This window comes from Aulonocara stuartgranti, assembly GCF_965226115.1.
Source record: "Aulonocara stuartgranti genome assembly, chromosome: 12".
Taxonomy (NCBI): domain Eukaryota; kingdom Metazoa; phylum Chordata; class Actinopteri; order Cichliformes; family Cichlidae; genus Aulonocara; species Aulonocara stuartgranti.
In genome coordinates, this window is record NC_138948.1 from 22,975,698 (window position 1) to 22,995,358 (window position 19,661).

At 42.9% G+C, this 19,661-nt stretch overlaps 1 protein-coding gene across 6 annotated transcripts in view; it reads left to right on the top strand.

Moving 5' to 3' along the window:
* LOC309718598 (uncharacterized protein) overlaps positions 1-19,661 on the top strand; it is a 311,824-nt gene extending 292,163 nt beyond the window's left edge. For 4 of the 6 annotated variants that reach the window (XM_082554020.1, XM_082554022.1, XM_082554023.1 and 1 more), the window contains 6 exons: positions 5,612-5,732; positions 7,953-8,065; positions 8,419-8,467; positions 12,633-12,763; positions 17,765-18,175; positions 18,279-19,661. In XM_082554020.1, the coding sequence (XP_082410146.1) occupies positions 5,612-5,732; positions 7,953-8,065; positions 8,419-8,467; positions 12,633-12,763; positions 17,765-18,175; positions 18,279-18,653 (1,200 nt within the window). In that variant the 3' untranslated portion in view covers positions 18,654-19,661. The remainder of the gene's footprint in view (positions 1-5,611; positions 5,733-7,952; positions 8,066-8,418; positions 8,468-12,632; positions 12,764-17,764; positions 18,176-18,278) is intronic. The other 2 variants (XM_082554024.1, XM_082554021.1) reach the window with 2 other exon arrangements.

The following is a 19,661-nucleotide window of genomic DNA, read 5'->3' on the forward strand; positions in this document are numbered from 1 at the left end:
CAAACATTTTTCCACTTTTGGTCCTGTTGGGATTGGCAGACTTAGAACTGGACTCCACGCTTTTTTGTTCATGTCATGTTCTCTTTGTGTCATTTTAACTTTGTCCTGTTTTGAGATAATTGGAGAAAATTGTAGATTAAAACATTTTTGTCTCCAAGCGCTCCATTTGAGCACTTAATATACTTTATGGTGTGCCAAGAATGCACATCTATTTAAATTCTATAAATCATCTTTATAGGCTCTGCTGTTTGTCCATTTCGACTCCTCTGCTTCACATAGGCAGAACAGGAAATCCTTTTTATGGGACCCTCTGATGTTTATATATGAGCATGCCCCTTCAAATGTGCATAGCCAAAAGTATGTGTATGTGTGTACGTGTGTTAGCTGGCCCCATCCTACTCCTCTTTTAGATAAAAAAATCCCACCTGTCACTAAGGATTGTTCTGGCCTTTTATTTAAGATGTTCTTTAAAGAGCTGCATCATTACACAGCCCTCAGACAAAGCCCACAGAGTATAAAACCTAGGCCTACCTCAATCTCTCTCTTCCCATCTCTCACTTGTTCTTTTTCCTCTTGGCTCTGGTGTTTATCTGTGGGGATGTTTGAAACCATGGCCAAAATGCGATCGTGTTTACAATGTGACAGGATGAGGCTTTGCCAGGACAGTGAAACAAACATGTAGGTGAAGGTTAGGGAGGCGGCGCAATAAAAATGTTAGACATCAGCTTTGACGTGTGCCTGGCTTCTGCACTACATTCTTACATTGCAGGATGGCTCCTAGTCTAACTACACTCATTGGGTTTTCATAAGCATTGTAATGCCTTTATAAGTTTAAGTTAGTCTCTGCAAGGACACAATGTTTTTCTTTCCTCCATGATGTTCTTTCTCTCGTCGAGTGTCCTCCCTCACTCATCCTCTACTGCTTCTTTCCCTTCCATTTTTCCCTACTCTTCTTCCATCTCTTCTATCTTCCTCTTCTCTCTTCTGTCTTGGAGCCATTCTGATGATTGATTGTTTCTCTGTGTAGTCTGACAGGATGTAGCACACTCTCGGCCCCTGGGGCCCCCGACAGACTGCACCACCTGATTAAGTCTCCCCCTGTAATCAGCCGCATAGTGCCACACCAAAACCACTCCCGTCAACACATTAAAAAAAATCAGAAAGGTTCCACCTTCTGAGAGATAACACTTTGTTTTTTTGCACAGGAAGAAGTGAAATGAGGGGACATCTTAAACTTTTTTTCTTTAGTAGGCTGATATCTTCTCTCTGGGGCTTAAAGGCTCTTATGTATCAGTAGAAGCAGAAAAAATGAAAAAAACAAAAGGTCTTAAACTTAATAAAGTTCTCTTGCCTTACCAAGGTAAACCCAGACAGCTATAACCCTTTTAAGGGTAGTAATAGTATTACAGATAGAAATCTCATTGTTTTCCTCCTATTGAAACTAAAAGACAGACGGCCTGCTTGGTATCACATGATTGAGGTGAGAAGGAATTTGAATGATGTCAGAGAGCAGGTGCCACAGCCAGAATCAATCTGCTAACAGAATAACGGTGGTAGCAAATAAGCGTCAAGGCAAGTAGAGAGCTAAAATTGATATATCATTCATTTTGTGGAAGAAACCATTGCTTTGACATACACCCCATTCTTTGGATTAAATAAATAACAACCGAACCCAGTGTAACTTATTTCATGACCCTAATGCAGGAAAATACAGAAAATCTACATTTTAAAGCCTTGTGCTGTTTCCTGATATCAATTGTGCAATAGCAGGGTCAACTGACTTAATTCCTTAAGTTCAACAACCTAATCAAGCCTTGTAGGAGTCTTTCTACAGCTTGATGGCTGCCGTTACCTCCAGTGTACACCATCTGGTTCAGGGGTTGCCGTCATGACGGACACCAACCATCCTGCAGCCCCCGTCTCTGTGCAGTGGAGGCACAGAACGGGGTCCACTCTGATTCAGTGTCCCCAAGCTTTCTTGGACTGCTGTTCTGCAGGAGCATTGAAAAGCTCCTCTGCCTGACGAGCACACCCTCATTATGCATTTTGGTACATTAGGGTTGTCCAGCATCCTACTGGACCACCTGATCCAACCTCACCAGGTGGGGAGCAGTTAACAGCTCAGTTCCTCCCTTCGCCCAAGTGTCCAAGACACATGACTATAGTTCTGATGATACAGTTACAAAATCGATCACCTACCTCTGACCTAGGGCTTTCTTGTGCCAAGTGCATTTAGGAAAACCCTTTTGCCCTAACGTGGTGTTTGTAATGGATAAACTGTGGTTAACAAGCCCAACAACAAAACGCCCCTCAGGTTTAGATTGAGCAGGCCATTCCTCCCAGTCACAGGCCCCCAGGTCACTGTTATTCCCTACATCCTCTATGGCAGTGTAGTGCTGGGCTGGGCCACCTTCCAGCATCATGCCTAGGAACTCCAAGAAGGTTGAATACTCTGAACTCTCATTCAACACATAAGCGCTAACACCCATTCCCCAACCTTAATGGTGTAGGGAAACAACCCTCTTAACGTGCAGGCACCAAACGAGAGGAGATGAGAATGAGATGAGTTGCAAATTACAGAACATTATTACCAATGATTTTAAAAACTTTAAAAATCCTTTAAAGAATTGTTTTTAATTGGGCAAAATTGAGAATTACAACAGAAAAGTAATGTATAGCTCCAGATCAGTGTGGCTATTTAGCCTGTCTACTGCAATCCTTTATATATTGTAATGAGGGTGACTCATCCAACATAGTAAATAATAAACAAGCCATCCTTATGGTGGTAGAAGCCCTGGGCCTTGTTCCAACACAGTTCAGGCCTCATCGAACCTTGGGCCTATTCCAAATTGATGCTAATACAGTTTGGGATTCAGCTGTAAACTGAACCTTTTTCATTCTATAGATCTGCAGGTCCTTCCCTGCACGGAAGTGTGTGAAAGTGGAGGAGTTTGTTTGTGCATTAGTGTGTGTTCATGCATGCTTGTGTAGTGTGCGTTTATGTATTCTCATTCCCTCAAATGTATGTGTACATAGTGTAAGCATCTTTGCCTGTGGGTGTGTTTGGTATTTTCACCATGCTCACATTTATATCTGTCTATGTTTTTCTTTTCCCTTCCTGCTAATGCCATCAGTACACACATTGTGACTGATGATAGTCGTTGCCACACTCTGATGCTCTACTGCTTAATGTCCTTTTTGTTTATTAATTAACTGCAGGACATACAGGCTGAGAGACACCTATTGATTCTACTGCTGCATTAATTGATTTTGTGCTTCACTAGTCATATTGTTGCTGCAAGATCATTACGAGGCCTCTGTGTTGTCTTTGTGGTGGCGCATTATGTGTTGACATACTGTGTTGTTTTTAGTTTTGTGGGTAAAGTGTTGACTGTGGTTGTCATTTTGAATGGATATGTCTTTATTTTTCTTGTATGATAGAGAATTCAGAACAAGTGGGTGCTGCAATACCCTGACAACCAAAGCCCAAGAATGCACAAATGTCACAAAAATAGTTGTACATTTTATGCATTTTTGCAGTCACAATTAAAAACGTCTTTTGATTGCTTTTGCCATTAGCAAATTACCTGTGTTTTGCATGAAGACAATGACAAGTCTACAAACACTCATCAAGTGCTCACTAAGTGGTTGTGAAACCGTGTGAGTCCCATGCAAACCATTAATGGAGACAGTTGGTTATCTAAAACTAAATTCAAAGTTGCACCATTGAAACATGTTGGTTTCAGCAGGAAATGCTTTTACTGTGTAACTTTTTTGAGTTACACTTTCACTTAGAGGTTAATTAATGAGTGTTTGCAGATGAGACGGCATCTTCCATGTAAACTGTGGGTAACTAAAGCAATTTGCTAGTGATCAAAGCAATCACAAGGTTTTCTTTTTTTTTAGTGCATCATTCCTCTTGCAGAAGACACATTTTTGCCATAGGTAGCAGAGGTTGCCAGAGGGTCACCAACTGGTCTATAGGCCAGTGTGGCTAACTTCTTTTCTTTCATGCCATATGTCCTGTACCTAATTTGTTCTACAATGTCTTTGTACTTATTAAGTGAAAAACACAGGGAAACAAGTCCTGCAGCATGTTCTCCAGTTGTAGCTACATAAATTCTAAAGCAGCAATCTGAGCTGAATTCTCTGATAAACATAAGAAACACAATAGCATGTGCTCTAATTACTGTGAAAGGAATTGAATTTGTTCATTAAACCGATAACTCAAATGAAGTATAAATTAAATCTTGTGATTTTGTCAGCTTCATATACATGCATGTTTGCAATAAACACAATAAACCTGGATTGTACTGTAGAAAGTTGGCTGACATCTAAAATGAGGTGAGAGTGTTCTCCGATATAGAGCAGTGTTATTCTATTATTGAAACAAACACATTGTAGTGTTTGTGTGTATCTGACTGCCAAAGGTTCCCTAGTGAGTCTGACCGGGGGGTTACAGTGTAACCAAAGCATCTGTCTCCTGCTCACCATCCAGATCAGCCAGTTCAGCTTGACTGGGCCCAGTTGTCTTGGTTTCATACTGACGACTGTCTGGGAAAGGTCTGTCTGGGGTTCAAGTACATTAAAGTCATCCGTTCCCCTCCCACTGCGCCCCAACACAGATGGCTCCAGATGCAGCTGGCACAGCATGGAGCAGCACCTGACAGTGCTCATTCACTCAGACACACAAAAATACACTTAAACAAGTACAAACACATGCAGACGCACAAACAGGTACGGACACATGTGTTCACTTAGTGCACCTAAATGCAAGTAAGCTTTCACAGGCACACTCTGATGGAAGCACAATGACATTCACACCTTAAATACTTAGATGCACACACTCACAGCAGGAACATATGCTGCCACGCATCTACAAATCCTCACAGTAGCGCGCATATGAATAACCAATTAAAGACTCCGATTACTGCATGGCGCACACATAGACTCAAAAGTAACCCATACATATTGTGCTCACTTTCAGACATATGCCAGGGCATGCCGATGTGCACAGTGCAGAAAGCCTTTATCTCTGCAGGAGCGGAGAGGAGCAGGGCAACTGACAGGAGTCAAACTGAACACCCTCACAATGTGTAACAAACAGAAAGATGTAAATTAGGAACAAAGCCTTCTTTTGTACTGTGGGAGATGCTATGGCTATTAAGGCTCTGTGCTGGATAGGGGTGGTAAATGAAACATAAAAAGAAGTAGACTTATGAATGATGAAAAAAATGCTGTGTGCTTTTTTTTAAATAGTGCTTCCTCCTTAGAGACAGCGATTTGAACCAAGATGAATTGCCTGTTGCCCATCTCATTTATGCAGTACACAGCAGATATTATAACAGTGCTTTACAGGAATGCGCTCATGACACTCAGCAGGTGATCTACAAGTCCTCTTTGACAAATATAACAACCATCTTTTCATTTTTGCAATGGCAGGGCAGCATGATTTAACAGATGAAAGATAGACTTACTGCTGCCTGCAAAATGGTAAAATTATAGGAATAGTTAAATAGTGACACATCCTATCTGTAAGCAGTGAAATGGCTTTTGTTTTAATGTTTATTCTACTTCTGTAACTTACACTGTATCGCTATTTTACTTGCAGGGACAGCTTGGACTCGGAGAGGACAGACTGCACGTATCGACTCCTAGCCTTCTCAACTCTTCACAGCTTTCTGAGGTCTCGCAGATACGAGCTGGGGACAGCTACAGTGCAGCTGTCACAGGTGAGCCAGACATCCAAAATGCAATAGAAGACCACTGTTTGATCCTATCTTTCCTGCGGCTGTATTATTTTGGCCTGAAAGCATTAAGTCCAATTAAATAACATTACTTAACTAAAACCCTCAATGTCTAATTGTCACTGCAAATATCTCTCATTGTGATTAAAAAGTCCTAAAAGTTGTATTCACTCTACGTAATATATAAAAACCACTTATTAACTTGAAACCCTTATTTTCCCAGTAGTACCCCTCACTGTGGCTTTGAGCCATGCAAATTTTTCATCTACATTATTTCGTTGAGTTTTAATTAACACAACAAGGATTCAGTGTCCTCAAATGACATCACTCGGAGCACAAATTCAACCTCATTAGCTCTCAATATCTCTTAAGCCAAATGAAACTGCACAGCACTGCACCCAGTTTCAGCTTCTTCCGTTAGGTGATATACAAAATGAATTGATTTGTTATTCAAGTAGTTATCCCTAAACTACCCCACTCAGATCTCAGACTGCCGCCATAGCAACTGAGAGATAAGGAGGCACACCAAGCAAATGTCATCTTTCCCTCTGGCCTGGTCGTCTTTACTGTAATTCCTGAAAAGCTGAAACTCTTTGCTAAGTTTGAAAACAGGTAGCGCTAGATCATTTCTTAACTCATCTCTTATTCGTTATTTTCTCACGTGCCGCTGCTGGGAACCATGTGCTCGCTTTTACATTTACACCACTGCAAAGTGTCAGGCAACTGCTTCTTCTTCAGCAGGAATTAAAGCGGTTACATGGCCAACGTAACATCTTCTGCATAAAGAGAAAAGGCAGTGTAATTGTTTCAAGTGAAAGGCACATTTACATGCTACTGCTATGCTGCAACATTCAGAGAAAAGAATTGCCTATTGTTGAACGGAGACGTTTGCTGGCACTGCGTGCACGGTTTCACTAGAAATGCCACCGGATCATTAAATGAGCTGCACTCACCATATATTAAGTTTGTTCCATTTGAATTCTTGGCTCTCTGAAGACCATTTGGCACATGAGGCCATACCTGCCTGTGGTACAGTTATGTCTTTAAGTGATCTATAAAATGTTATTATTTAAAACAAGTGCTTTATGGATTGCTTACGAGACATGCTTAGCACATGATTGATCTGACCTTTCACAGACTGTCGTTCGTACGGAAAACATCAGCCTTAACCTTTTTTAGCCGGATTACTCTGCCAGAGTCTCGGTAAACGTGTCTGCGTGTTTGTATTTTGTGTGTATGTACATGTATGTGTTAGTGCTGCATCTGTTGTAAAATGCCATCCAGAAATGCCTGTCTCATATGCTTTTATAAGGTTTGCTTCACTGAGATGAAAATAATACATTACTGATTGATTGATTGATCAATCATGTCTGAAAGGGTATCTGCGTCTGCATGTGTGTGCGTGCGAGCGTGTGTGTGTGTGCGTGCATGCCTGTGTGCGTGTGTGCCAAGGCTATGTACAGCTTGATGCAGAATAGAGATTGATGGAGGCTTGCCGTGAGGAGGATACTCAGTTATCTCCTTGTAATTAAAATCCACCTCATAAAGATTATTGACTCCCCCACCACACAAACCAGCAGGCTCCCTCGCTTGGCAGGGTTTGCAAAGCGCTTCTTAAAAAATGAAAAATAGCATATTAAGCAGCACATATTTCCCATTTATGCGGAACATTTAGATGTGGTTAAGTTATCGTAATGTGCAATAAAACCTGGATGTGAAATTTGTAATCCACTTTGGAAAATTGCTTACTATATTGCTTTAACATCCCCTGAAAGAGCTTTTGAGATGTGTGTGCCAGGTTTATTGTACGCCATAATTTAAAAGTCCTCAATGCAGGCAGTAAATATAAATTTATTAGTGGTGGGTTTAAAAAGCCAGACTGAGTTAGTATGAGTGGATGCTGGAGTGTTTGCAGTAGGTGAGCACATATTATGTATATGTTTTTTTTCAATAGGTGCCAACTGAGAATGTGTTCTCTCCATTCAGTGGTGAGGGAAGAAAGTTGATCTCATGTGCACGTGTGCGTGTGGTAAAAATGTGATCAGGGACTGATGTTTAGGAGCAGCTAATACACTAGTTAGAATGAGAAACAAAAAGTCTGTAAGGTCATTTCATTTTTCATATTTTATTTCCCTTGTGGCACCGTGAAATTGCATGTGTTCTGGTCTATCTTCAGAACTTTTGCCTCTTTTTTGCTCTCTTTAGCAGGTGGAGATCTGCTTCTCTGGGGTCAGATCCCCTGTGTTTCCCGGGTCACATATCATGCAGGCCCCAAAGGGCTCTCGACCCCCCAGCCTTTTCCACTAGCTGGCCGAAAGGTGCGTTTGTGCCTCAAGGTTTTCAGAGAAATGATTTTTATCTGGATATTTGTAAGTTCTTAAAAGGTAAGTCCACACTGCATTGCTTTCCATTGATTTAGAAGTTACACTTCCTGCAGGCTTACATTATGACCTCATCTTGCACAAAGAGCTGTAGATCAGTGCTATATTAAGTATGAAAATATGTAGCAAAGGTCTTAGGCATCTTTGTGAGTCTCATTTCTCACTGTCTTATCCTTTTATACAAATTTACAACATCAAGTAATTTTTGGGGAAAAACGTCAAAGCTAAGCTATGTCTTTGGAATTTTCGCACTACTTTAAAATTTAAAAACATTTGATTTTTTTTCGCAGGTGATCAGTGTTGCCTGTGGTGCATGGCACATCATGGCTCTCACCACAAGTGAGTAACCCGTCATCATTCCCAAAGATTCATGTCTCTCCGTTTAATTGATCTTGGGGCAGTTAGACTGCGTCACTAAAGATAAACCAGTCAACCTCAGGTATTTCCTCTCCGCACTGGTTTCCTCATCCTTTTCTCCAAATGATGTCTTGTTCCTCCTCAAAGCCCCTCCTCACTCACTTTCTCACTCATCGAACCATAATTCACTTCAGAGGGAAGCATCATTAATGCACAGTAGGACCCAGCAGCTTGATGTGTGCTAATTATATTGTGTGTTTTACACGCTGAATGACTTTTGCTTAGTCAGTGATGAGCTCAGTCTCTGGTAATTGTTTTTTGGATTTGATGAGTTTATAAAAGCCTGTCTGTGAGTGCGTATCTGGGCATGTTGCTCGTGTGCTTGTCCGTTCATGTATGTATTAGTAAACATGTGGATGGCGAGACTTTACTCATAGAAATCCACATTTATGTGTGCCTGTGCTTGAGCATGTTGCCTAGATGCACAGCCTACTCTGTTTTTTACACATAGCCAGAAAGCCAAGATTATTATTCAGCTCTGCACATTATACGCTTCTGTGAACTTAATAATGATTAGCAAACAGTCAAAACCTCGAGATCGTTCTGACACATTAAAACTACATGCAGTTTTAAACTCTGCCATTCCAGCCTAACACTTTGACATGCGCATTCAACCATGACACTACACTCCATTACTTGCTTGCATTCTTCACAACCAATGTGATCCTTTTTAGTACTGTACATCAGTCGGTGCTATAGCAGCCTTTGGCTAATCACACTGATTGGAGGTGTCCTTTGGCTCACCTGGGGGCTTCCAATCCTATTAGGCCAACAGTCCTGAGCCTAGCGTACCCAGCAGCCGCTCGTGTTTGATCACTGGTGCTTAGAGCCCACACTTGTCCTCTTATGTTGGTGTTAAGGCATGGAGGAGAGGAGCAGCAGGGTGGGGTTTGGAGGGGGTTAAAATGTGATCTCCTTAACTCTCTAGGGGGGCAGAGGGGAGCTCAGTGCCCCACCTCCCTCACTGACACTCCTCTGCGCCTCCAGCTGGAGCTGGTCTTTAAACTTCTGATGTCATATGAAAAGCGGAACACTGCAAAGTTTTTTTTCAGGCAAAAGAGAAAGAGATGGAGGGACCGAAAGAGTGAAAGATTGAAAGAAGCACACTGTGAAGAGACGGTTGACTGTATGTGTCTATCTTTTTGAGAGTGTAAGACGTTTAGAGGTTCACTCAAATTTCTCACATCACTCCCCTCCTCCCCTCTCCTTTCTTAATCTTTCTTTTTCTCCCTCTGCACACCTGAGCTGATTCCACCAGGCCTGTCACCTCTGTCTACCTTCTTCCTAGCTGTACCACATACATTACCTCCCCTCCATCACTTCTTCTCTCTGCCTTCTTTCTGACTGCTATTTTCCTTCACTACATGCCCATCACTGTGTCTCTCTTGTGGCTCTCCCTCTTCTCTCCCCCTGCTGCCCCCCACCCCCCACCGTGACTCTCTTCTTCCCTGGGCCAAGAGCGCCCAAGAAGAGCCATGTGTTTCCAAAGTGGACTGGATGGGAAATCGAAGCAGGGCTTCTGTGTTTATCAAGCCACAGCTCCGTCACCTTGCTCCTACTCCCGTCTGGAGGCCCCGGCAAATTGGTGACAGCAACAACAACAACCCTGCAGCACACATGCCCCCTTTTCCCATGTGCACATCCATACACGCAGTTACACACTCGCACACACACGCACGCACACATGCACACAGCATAGCACCTTGGCCTGTTTAGTTTTATTGCTGGTGTCAGGTGAGGAGGTGGAGGTAGGAGTGCTGTCTAATGTTCAGCTCACACACACACACAGATACACTCACACACAGCTATTTCCACCCCTGCCGACACCTTGGCTAACAAGACCTGTGAACTGCAGTGACAGAACTCCAAGACTTGTCAGAGTCCCACTCATTTAATGCCAAGACCCGGCCCCAGCTCTAACCCATCACAGTTTCTGTATGCACACCAAGCCACATTAGGCTGCACAATGATATACAGGGTGTGAGTCTGTACTACTACTACTACTGCTACTTCAGGTTAATATTGTTTAAGTAATACCTTTACTAGTGATATGTATGGTAATTCTTTTTTATTATTATTAAATCAACGGTGTAGTATAATATCAGTGTCGAGGTGAAATGTGTCATGGTTTCGTTTAACTTTACCTTCAGCCTGCACCTCATTACAGTGATGTGCATCATGATTTCTTTCATCTATAAATGTTTAAATGTTTGCTATTACTCTTGCCTGTCTAGTTGCATGTGTGACAGTACAGTAATGTGTCTGTAAACCTGCTGTACCCACAGGCATCTTTATCTGGAGCATCTAATAGTCTTGGGTCATTACAAGTAGTTTTGCATGGAACACTGCCCCTTTTGTTGCATGTGTACAGGATGCTTTCTGCTCAATATCTTTTTCAGTGCCCCCTTTCTTTGCTTTGACGTTATCGTGTAAGTGGAGAATAAAAGAGAGTTGACTTTGGTTAGAGCCCTGCACGGCCTTGCTACCTTGGAAATTAACTACACAAACAATGCCTTGCCATTGTGCCTAAGCACTTACAACTATGCCATTTAAGAGAGTATTGATCTACCCAATGCAGGGTCAATCATTGGATCAATGGTGTGTGGGTTGGTTGGCTCGAAGGCTGTTTGACTGCATGAATGAATGGATGGTTGGATAAGGAATGAATAGGCGGTTGCATAATGAATGGATGGATGGATGAATATATGGATTGATTCATGGGTAGACTTAAAGATGGATGCATGGAGGGCACCGGTGTCGGGTCTGCACAGAGATGAACTTGTATAGTTCTGAAGATGTTACTTGCTTGCTGTATTTTGTGTAAGACTCACTTCTGTCCTGTACACCTGCCACCATTAAACACAGCCTGACATTTACTGCAGGTTGAAGTTGATTTGTTGTGAATCCTCCGCGAAGAAGCATTTCTTAACATGAAGTGATTGGGTTTTTTTTAGTTATTGCTGATTGGGGCAATTTTATATTTAAGCCCAGTAGGTATAGTAGATAACTACCTCCTATTTACCAAAATTTTTGCTTACCTGGATGCAATATTAAGCTGAAATCCGTCAAGTAGTATTACTGAAACTGAAGAGTGAGAGACTGAGAGATATAAATTAAAAAGCAGTCATTGTCATTAGCATGTTCTTGGTGGATTGTTGTGATGTGTTTACACCAGGGTTGATTGACCTAGTTACCCAGCCCCTGGCAGCATACGATGGAGAAATGAAGATAATGCAACACAAGGGAGAGAGTTATGTTGCTTTATTATTCTTATATGTGAGGCACTTGCACACACATGCACGCACGCACACTGAAGTGATGATCAGGCGCTAAGGGGTCGCGCCTTGTGACAAAGTAAAAAAAAAAGAAGAGCTTATTTAAAATTCTGTAAGAGATGTCAATTGTGCCCTCTGCATATTTCTATGGAAAATTTGTAAATAGATCCTTTGTAAATAGCTTCTCCTTTGCCAATCACCCTGTCTGCTCTGTGCACAGCAGCATTAAAAATTGATCCTTAGCAGCACCAGGGTGAAATGCTAACATTGCTGCCAAATGACTGATTAAAAAGAAAAACCTTTAATCTTTGCTTAAAAGTGTCTACTGCCTTGGCATGCCTTCCCCTGTGCTCCTCTATCTTCCAACGCTGTGAAGGGAAGGAGGGGGTCGTCGTGGGGGAAACGGGGTCACGCTTCATGTAGAGTCAGCACTGTACAGTGATATAGCTCTAGAGGTGAGGGATTTCACTAAGAGGAGATCCAGGAATCAACATGCATTGCTGTCTTCTGAATTTAACCTTAAGCCAGAGGTTAAAAACACATTTGAGCTTTCCACAACAGGAGCTGAGTGTGCTGTGGCACTCCTGCTAATGGCATGTAGAAAAAAGAATTGTTTCTTCCAACTTAACTATTCAGGTTAACAAAAAAAATCACTGGGGCTCTAAAGTTTGACACTTCATTTAGCAGCACAGAATTAGAAACTGACGCCCAGCTTCTGTATATGATGACTACAGAACATACACATGCAGTTTTGGAACATAAAAAGGTATTATAACGTATATTGAAATTGCTGAGAGGTGTTTGTGCTTCAGAGAGCAGAAAGAAGAACAGACAGTGTGCTCACCCAGAAACTCAAACTCACTTCAGAGACCTTCCTCACTTCAGAGACCTTGTCAGAAAACCCTCACCAATAGAGCACACAGAGAAAGAAAACACGGCACAGGTAAGATAAACATATCTCTTCTTTCTTGCACTACAGCCTTTTTATTGACTTACATACTGTAAAGCTAAATCTAACTGACTCGCTAACCCAACAGCTCCCTATCTTTTGCCGTGGATTTTTCCTGAGTGATATCTTTCTCTTCCACACTCCCTGCCCCTGCCTGCCTTGTTGACATCCTCATCGTCCGTCCATCATTTGCTGCTCAAATCTGCTTTGCATTTAATAGTTTCAGTTTCTTTATGCATGGTGTAAATGAACATATCAGTAGTTTATGATATATATATATATATATATATATAACACCCAGCACGCCCCTGCGGGCGGTTTATCCTTCAAGCTCGGGTCCTCTACCAGAGGCCTGGGAGCTTGAGGGTCCTGCGCAGTATCTTAGCTGTTCCCAGGACTGCGCTCTTCTGGACAGAGATCTCCGATGTTATTCCCGGGATCTGCTGGAGCCACTCGCCTAGCTTGGGAGTCACCGCACCTAGTGCTCCGATTACCACGGGGACCACCGTTACCTTCACCCTCCACATCCTCTCGAGCTCTTCTCTGAGCCCTTGGTATTTCTCCAGCTTCTCGTGTTCCTTCTTCCTGATATTGCTGTCATTCGGAACCGCTACATCGATCACTACGGCCGTCTTCTTCTGTTTGTCTACCACCACTATGTCCGGTTGGTTAGCCACCACCATTTTGTCCATCTGTATCTGGAAGTCCCACAGGATCTTAGCTCGTCATTCTCCACCACCCTTGGGGGCATCTCCCATTTTGACCTCGGGACTTCCAGGTTATACTCGGCACAGATGTTCCTGTACACTATGCCGGCCACTTGGTTATGGCGTTCCATGTATGCCTTGCCTGCTAGCATCTTGCACCCTGCTGTTATGTGCTGGATTGTCTCTGGGGCATCTTTACACAGCCTGCACCTGGGGTCTTGCCTGGTGTGATAGACCCCAGCCTCTATGGATCTTGTGCTCAGAGCTTGTTCTTGTGCTGCCATGATTAGTGCCTCTGTGCTGTCTTTCAGTCCAGCTTTGTCCAGCCACTGGTAGGATTTCTGGATATCAGCCACCTCCTCTATCTGCCGGTGGTACATACCGTGCAGGGGCCTGTCCTTCCATGATGGTTCCTCGTCTCCCTCCTCTTTCTTGGGTTTCTGCTGCCTGAGGTATTCACTGAGCACTCGGTCAGTTGGGGCCATCTTCCCAATGTATTCTTGGATGTTCGTTGTCTCATCCTGGACTGTGGTGCTGACACTCACCAGTCCCCGGCCCCCTTCCTTCCGCTTAGCGTACAGCCTCAGGGTGCTGGACTTGGGGTGAAACCCTCCATGCATGGTAAGGAGCTTTCTTGTCTTTATGTCAGTGGCTTCTATCTCCTCCTTTGGCCAGCCTATTACCCCAGCAGGGTACCTGATCACGGGCAGGGCGTACGTGTTGATGGCCCGGATCTTGTTCTTACCATTCAGCTGACTCCTCAGGACTTGCCTGACCCTCTGCAGGTACTTGGTGGCTGCAGCTTTTCTAGCGGCCTCTTCATGGTTCCCATTCGCCTGCGGGATCCCCAGGTACTTGTAACTGTCCTCTATGTCTGCAATGTTGCCTTCTGGTAGTTCAATCCCCTCAGTTCTGACTACCTTCCCTCTCTTTGTTACCATCCGACTACACTTCTCCAGTCCGAACGACATTCCAATGTCATTGCTGTATAGCCTGGTAGTGTGGATCAGTGAATCGATGTCTCGTTCACTCTTGGCATACAGCTTGATGTCATCCATGTACAGGAGGTGGCTGACAACTGCTCCGTTCCGTAGTCGGTATCCGTAGCCAGTCTTGTTAATGATCTCACTGAGGGGGTTCAGGCCTATGCAGAACAGCAGTGGGGACAGAGCATCTCCTTGGTAGATCCCGCACTTGATGGTGACTTGTGCTATGGGCTTGGAGTTGGCCTCTAGTGTTGTACGCCACATCCCCATTGAGTTCCTGATGAAGGCTCTTAGGGTCCCATTGATCTTGTACAATTCTAGGCATTCCAGTATCCAGCTGTGGGGCATTGAGTCATAGGCCTTCTTGTAATCAATCCAGGCAGTGCACAGGTTGGTCAGTCTGGTCTTGCAGTCTCGGCTGATTGTTCTGTCTACCAGTAGCTGGTGTTTTGCGCCTCTGGTATTCTTGCCAATTCCTTTCTGTGTCCCACTCATGTATTGACCCATGTGCCTGTTCATCTTAGCCGATATGATGCCTGACAGGAGCTTCCATGTAGTACTGAGGCAGGTTATTGGTCGGTAGTTGGGGATCAGGTCCGTCCGGCCTTCAGTTAGCCATTCCGGGTGTCTCTCGTTAACTAGCAGCTGGTTCATTTGTGCTGCCAGACGCTCGTGGAGTGCAGTCAGCTTCTTCAGCCAGTAGGCGTGAACCATGTCGGGCCCTGGTGCTGTCCAACTCTTCATACTGGAGACCCTTTCTTGGATATCTGCCACTGTGATGGTTACTGGACCCTGTTCAGGGAGGTCGCTGTGGTCTGCCCTCAGATCCTCTAGCCACTGAGCATTGCCGTTATGGGTTGCATCCTTCTCCCATATGCTCTTCCAGTATTGCTCCATCTCCAGCCTTGGTGGTGCTGTTCTCTTATTGTTCCCTTGCCACTGAGAGTACACCTTTGCTGGTTCTGTGGAGAACAGCTGGTTTATTCTCCTGCCTTCTATCTCTCTGGTGTACCTCCTCAAGCGGCTGGCCAAGGCTGTGAGTCTTTGCTTGGCAGTTTCCAAGGCCTCAGGTATGGACAGCTTATATATATATATATATATATATATATATATGGAGAGAGAGAGGGGGAGAGACATAATGTATATACTATGGATACAATAGAGCAAGTTTTACTTAAGTAGGCAGCACAGTTGTGAAAACATCAGAGTGAATATATATTCACTTACCTCTCAGAATATCAGTGAAGGCCACTAAACTGTCACGCAAAGCCACACACACACACACACACACACACACACACACACACACACACACACACACACACACACACACTTCCACCCCTCCCCGTCTCTCTGTCATTCAGGTGTTTACTGTCATTCATACTCAGGGTTTTGTATAATCCTCTCACCACACCTGAGTGCTCCCCACTCAGTGTCACTGGATTTACTCTCTCTCACCCCCCTTGCTCACTTCCCCTCTCCTCGAGCGCGCAGCCTTTTTCATTTTGCATCGCAGTCATTCTTTTACACATGCTGTCATTTCTTATGTAAATAACCACAGATAAAAAGACAGTAACAGACATTTTAAGATTTACACACACCGCTCAGCGCGTATGTTTTCAGTCATCCCCTCTCATCAGCCAGTTTGTTTGTAGAAGTGTCTTTGCCTGTAGCCATAAATTAGGGGTTGTGATTTAACTCATTGAGACAAAAGAGAAAGACAATGAAACATGCATAAAACAAATGATGTGGAGAAGGTGAGGGAAAGGGAGAGCGAGGGAGAGAGGAGAGAGGCGAGGAGGGTGTACTGAAGGCAGAAATGGGCCAGTATGTATTTCTGCTCTACTTTCACTTCGGGAAGGCTTCATTAAGAAGTCTGTTTCCAGAGCACAGCGGAATCTTTACGCACGTACATGTGTGTGCGCGCACAGGAGTGTGCATATATTTGTAGTTTAGTGTGTTTCAGAGCCCATGCACATCCATGTGCATATATGTGTGCATGCACATAACATTATTTGTGTGTTCAGTGAGAGAGATCTCCTAAATTATTTACACCCAGAACAGCTGGGTATCAAAACTTAATTGGTATCAAGTTTTTAAATGGGGTCAAATGAGCAGTTCCATGCTGCTTTCTCTTGCCTTAAGTCTGTATCATTACATCTGGAGCTACAGTGCAGCTATTTCAATGAACTTGAACGTCTAAATGCTGTATTTGCCTATTGACTGGGGCTCTACTCTCAGACTGGAGAAATACGCTGCATCAGGCTCATTTAGAGGAGGGAATGTAACTGTATTTTTCCACCGTCTGATAGAGCTGTTTTAGTCCATCTACTCATGTATGTTACTCTGTAAATGTTCTGTAAGAAATTTGTTGAGGCATAAACATTAAAAAAAGAGGTGCACACTCACAAACACACACTCAAAGCCTTAGGCAGGGCACAGAGATGGTATTAGACTTAAGCCCTCTAATAAAGCCAATTAGAATTACACTGCGCACTGATGAAGGCAACCTTTCCAGGGACATTCTCTCACCTCCATATATACACATCTAAGGCATGCAGCATGCACATGCACATACACACATCAGCTAAATATTTCACATTGCCAAATATCTCTGTGTTATAAAGGGATTAGATACAGTTTGTCCAATGCACCATGTTTGGCCTCAGTGTTGTTTTAACAGGCATTTCTAGAAACTTAATTTGCTTTCCTGAATCAGCTTTCCCCTCCCAGTTTTATGTCAGGGCGGGAAGTGTTCCTGGCAGTGATGATCTTTTACTGGGCAGAGGTACTGCCGCACTGGCACAGATGTGCTCCAGGGTCTCTCAGTACAGAAAGAGAAAGCTGAAACTTAAATTGTCAAAATAATAAAGGGATTAGTGACTGTAATGTGATTGCTGAATTTTAAAATGTAGTCCATTATAGCAGAATGACAAAAAACAATAAAGTAACCACATTAGTAATGCCATAGTAATGCATACATTACTTCCAAACATGAAGAACATTACACTGGCTTCCCAGAAATGTGCACAACACTAAGTTTCAGCAAGTCTGGAAGATTTGGATGAATTGACAGAACACAAGGTGTTAGTCTATATTTTTTTAAGTGACTCAAACAAGTGTTCATAAATGAGCACATTGTTGACTGCAATACATGTTATATGACAAAGATAAATATTGATGTCTATTGCTGAAATTCTCTGTTTCCTATAAGTTTACTCTACAATGAAACTGACTGTACAATATTACTACCCAAATCATAGTAAAAACAACTTAAAAGATTGTGTGTATCCACCTGACAGGGCTCCAGACATGTCAAACACAAACTGGTTCAAGGTTCGGAAAGTCCAGAAGGCTTTGAGGAGCAAGAGACAGATGAAGAAAGTGAAAGTGCAGAGGAAAAAGAAAGACATGAACAAAAACCATACACAGATGAGGCAATGTCTGCAACAGAAACGGATGGGACAGGAAGTGGCCACTCATCAATCAAATCCAAGCAGGGGGATGATACAGAGGGTTGTCAGACAGCAGTGCGGTTTGAGCCAAGGAGCAGAACATGCAGAAATAGTCAAGGCAGTCTTCACGTAGTCTTCACTACACTGCATCTTTTACCTAGGTCAGATGGCAAGCAATGCAGGCCCACTGCTGGCACTCTCCCCCAGCTATCAAAGGGACAACAAGCTCAAAGCAGAATTTCATCTGGGGCTCAAAAGGTGAGTTATTTATATAGTCATCACAAACAAAACTACAACTCCAGTTTTTCCAGTTTGTCACAATATATTGTACTTATATTTTCATAAATCTTTATCTTTTCAGAGAAGATCATATCTGACCAAATCAGTCCAAAAATCTGAAGGCGGCAGCAGCATTTTGCAGAGCCCCGAGCTCAGGCCTGCACCCAGACCTCCTGTGAAATGTCCTGGAACTCAATTTGTAACCTCTTGTCACCATCCAAGAACGGGACCACACAGTGGCCTTAAGTCTTCCATTTACAGATCTTCTTCAATCTCTAGCTCTGGACAGCAAGTTCACACATTCCCTTCCTCCCATTTGAGATCGCAGGTTGAAACCTCTCTTTCTCAAACTCCTCCTTCATCTAAGCCATTTAAAAAGTGCTCTGCAAACAGAAGACAAGCTTTTTCCTTTGGCATTACTCCAAGAATTCACAGGTCTACTTCTGCCCACCAGTGAACCAAGTGAATATGTATGCAACTTTTTTTTGTTATCCTAAACATGTATATTTCTTAACCAAAAGCCGCAAAAAAAATCACTGGCTATGGAATTGTGCTCTCTGTTATCTACTTGATAATGGATGTAAAGCTAAATATTTTTGCTTGCAAAAACAACCTTCTGCTCTGGAGGAGCTCTCCAAAACAGAGTCCAGATGAGCATTAATAGGGTCCAATTTACCCCTGTGATCACACATTCTGATTTGGCAAGTACGTTCCTCCGATAAGCCATCTCAGTCAACAACACTCCTGAAACTTGACCTTATTTGAAGGCATTAGACTTTTGTCTAATGCCCTACAGTCAAAACCGTGTGTAGAAAATGCTGAGACCTTGAATCACATCATTTCAACAGAACTTGAGAAGGTTGTTTCTTACCCTACACACTGCGCCACATTCATTTTAATGCTTACAGTATGTTGTTTATTAAAGACATAACGCCTTCTCGGATCTTGGCCTCTTGTAAGACATTTTCACGGTGAGGCATTTTCATGGCTGTCCGTCTCTTCGGTATGAGTCACATGTGTTTGCCACTGTGGCTCTTTTCAGTTTGAGGAAATTGATTTGTTGCACAGATAATGTGAGCTTGCTCTTTGTCTTTGTTGTCTTGTTTCATGTCTGTCAGTGTGTCCTTTAATATTGTGGTATGCAAACTGGCTCTTTAACTAAATGCTTAGTGCAAAACCTTTTATCATCCACCTTTAAAAACACCTGTCTGTCATGTAACAAGTTGGCTTTTTTTTTTTTAGTTGTATTCAGTTATTGTAAGTTGTGATTTTTGTTGTAACAAGAAATTGTTTGTAAGGAAAGGGTTTGTTAGTTTTAATTGCCACTCCTGGGTTGCGTTTTTTTTGTTAATTTTTTTGTTTGTTTGTTTTTTCTTTACCTATGTTCTAACATGAGAAGTTTTGTTTTGTATTCAATTTTGTATTCAATTCTTCTTCTTTTTTTTCCATAAACTGTATCCACAAT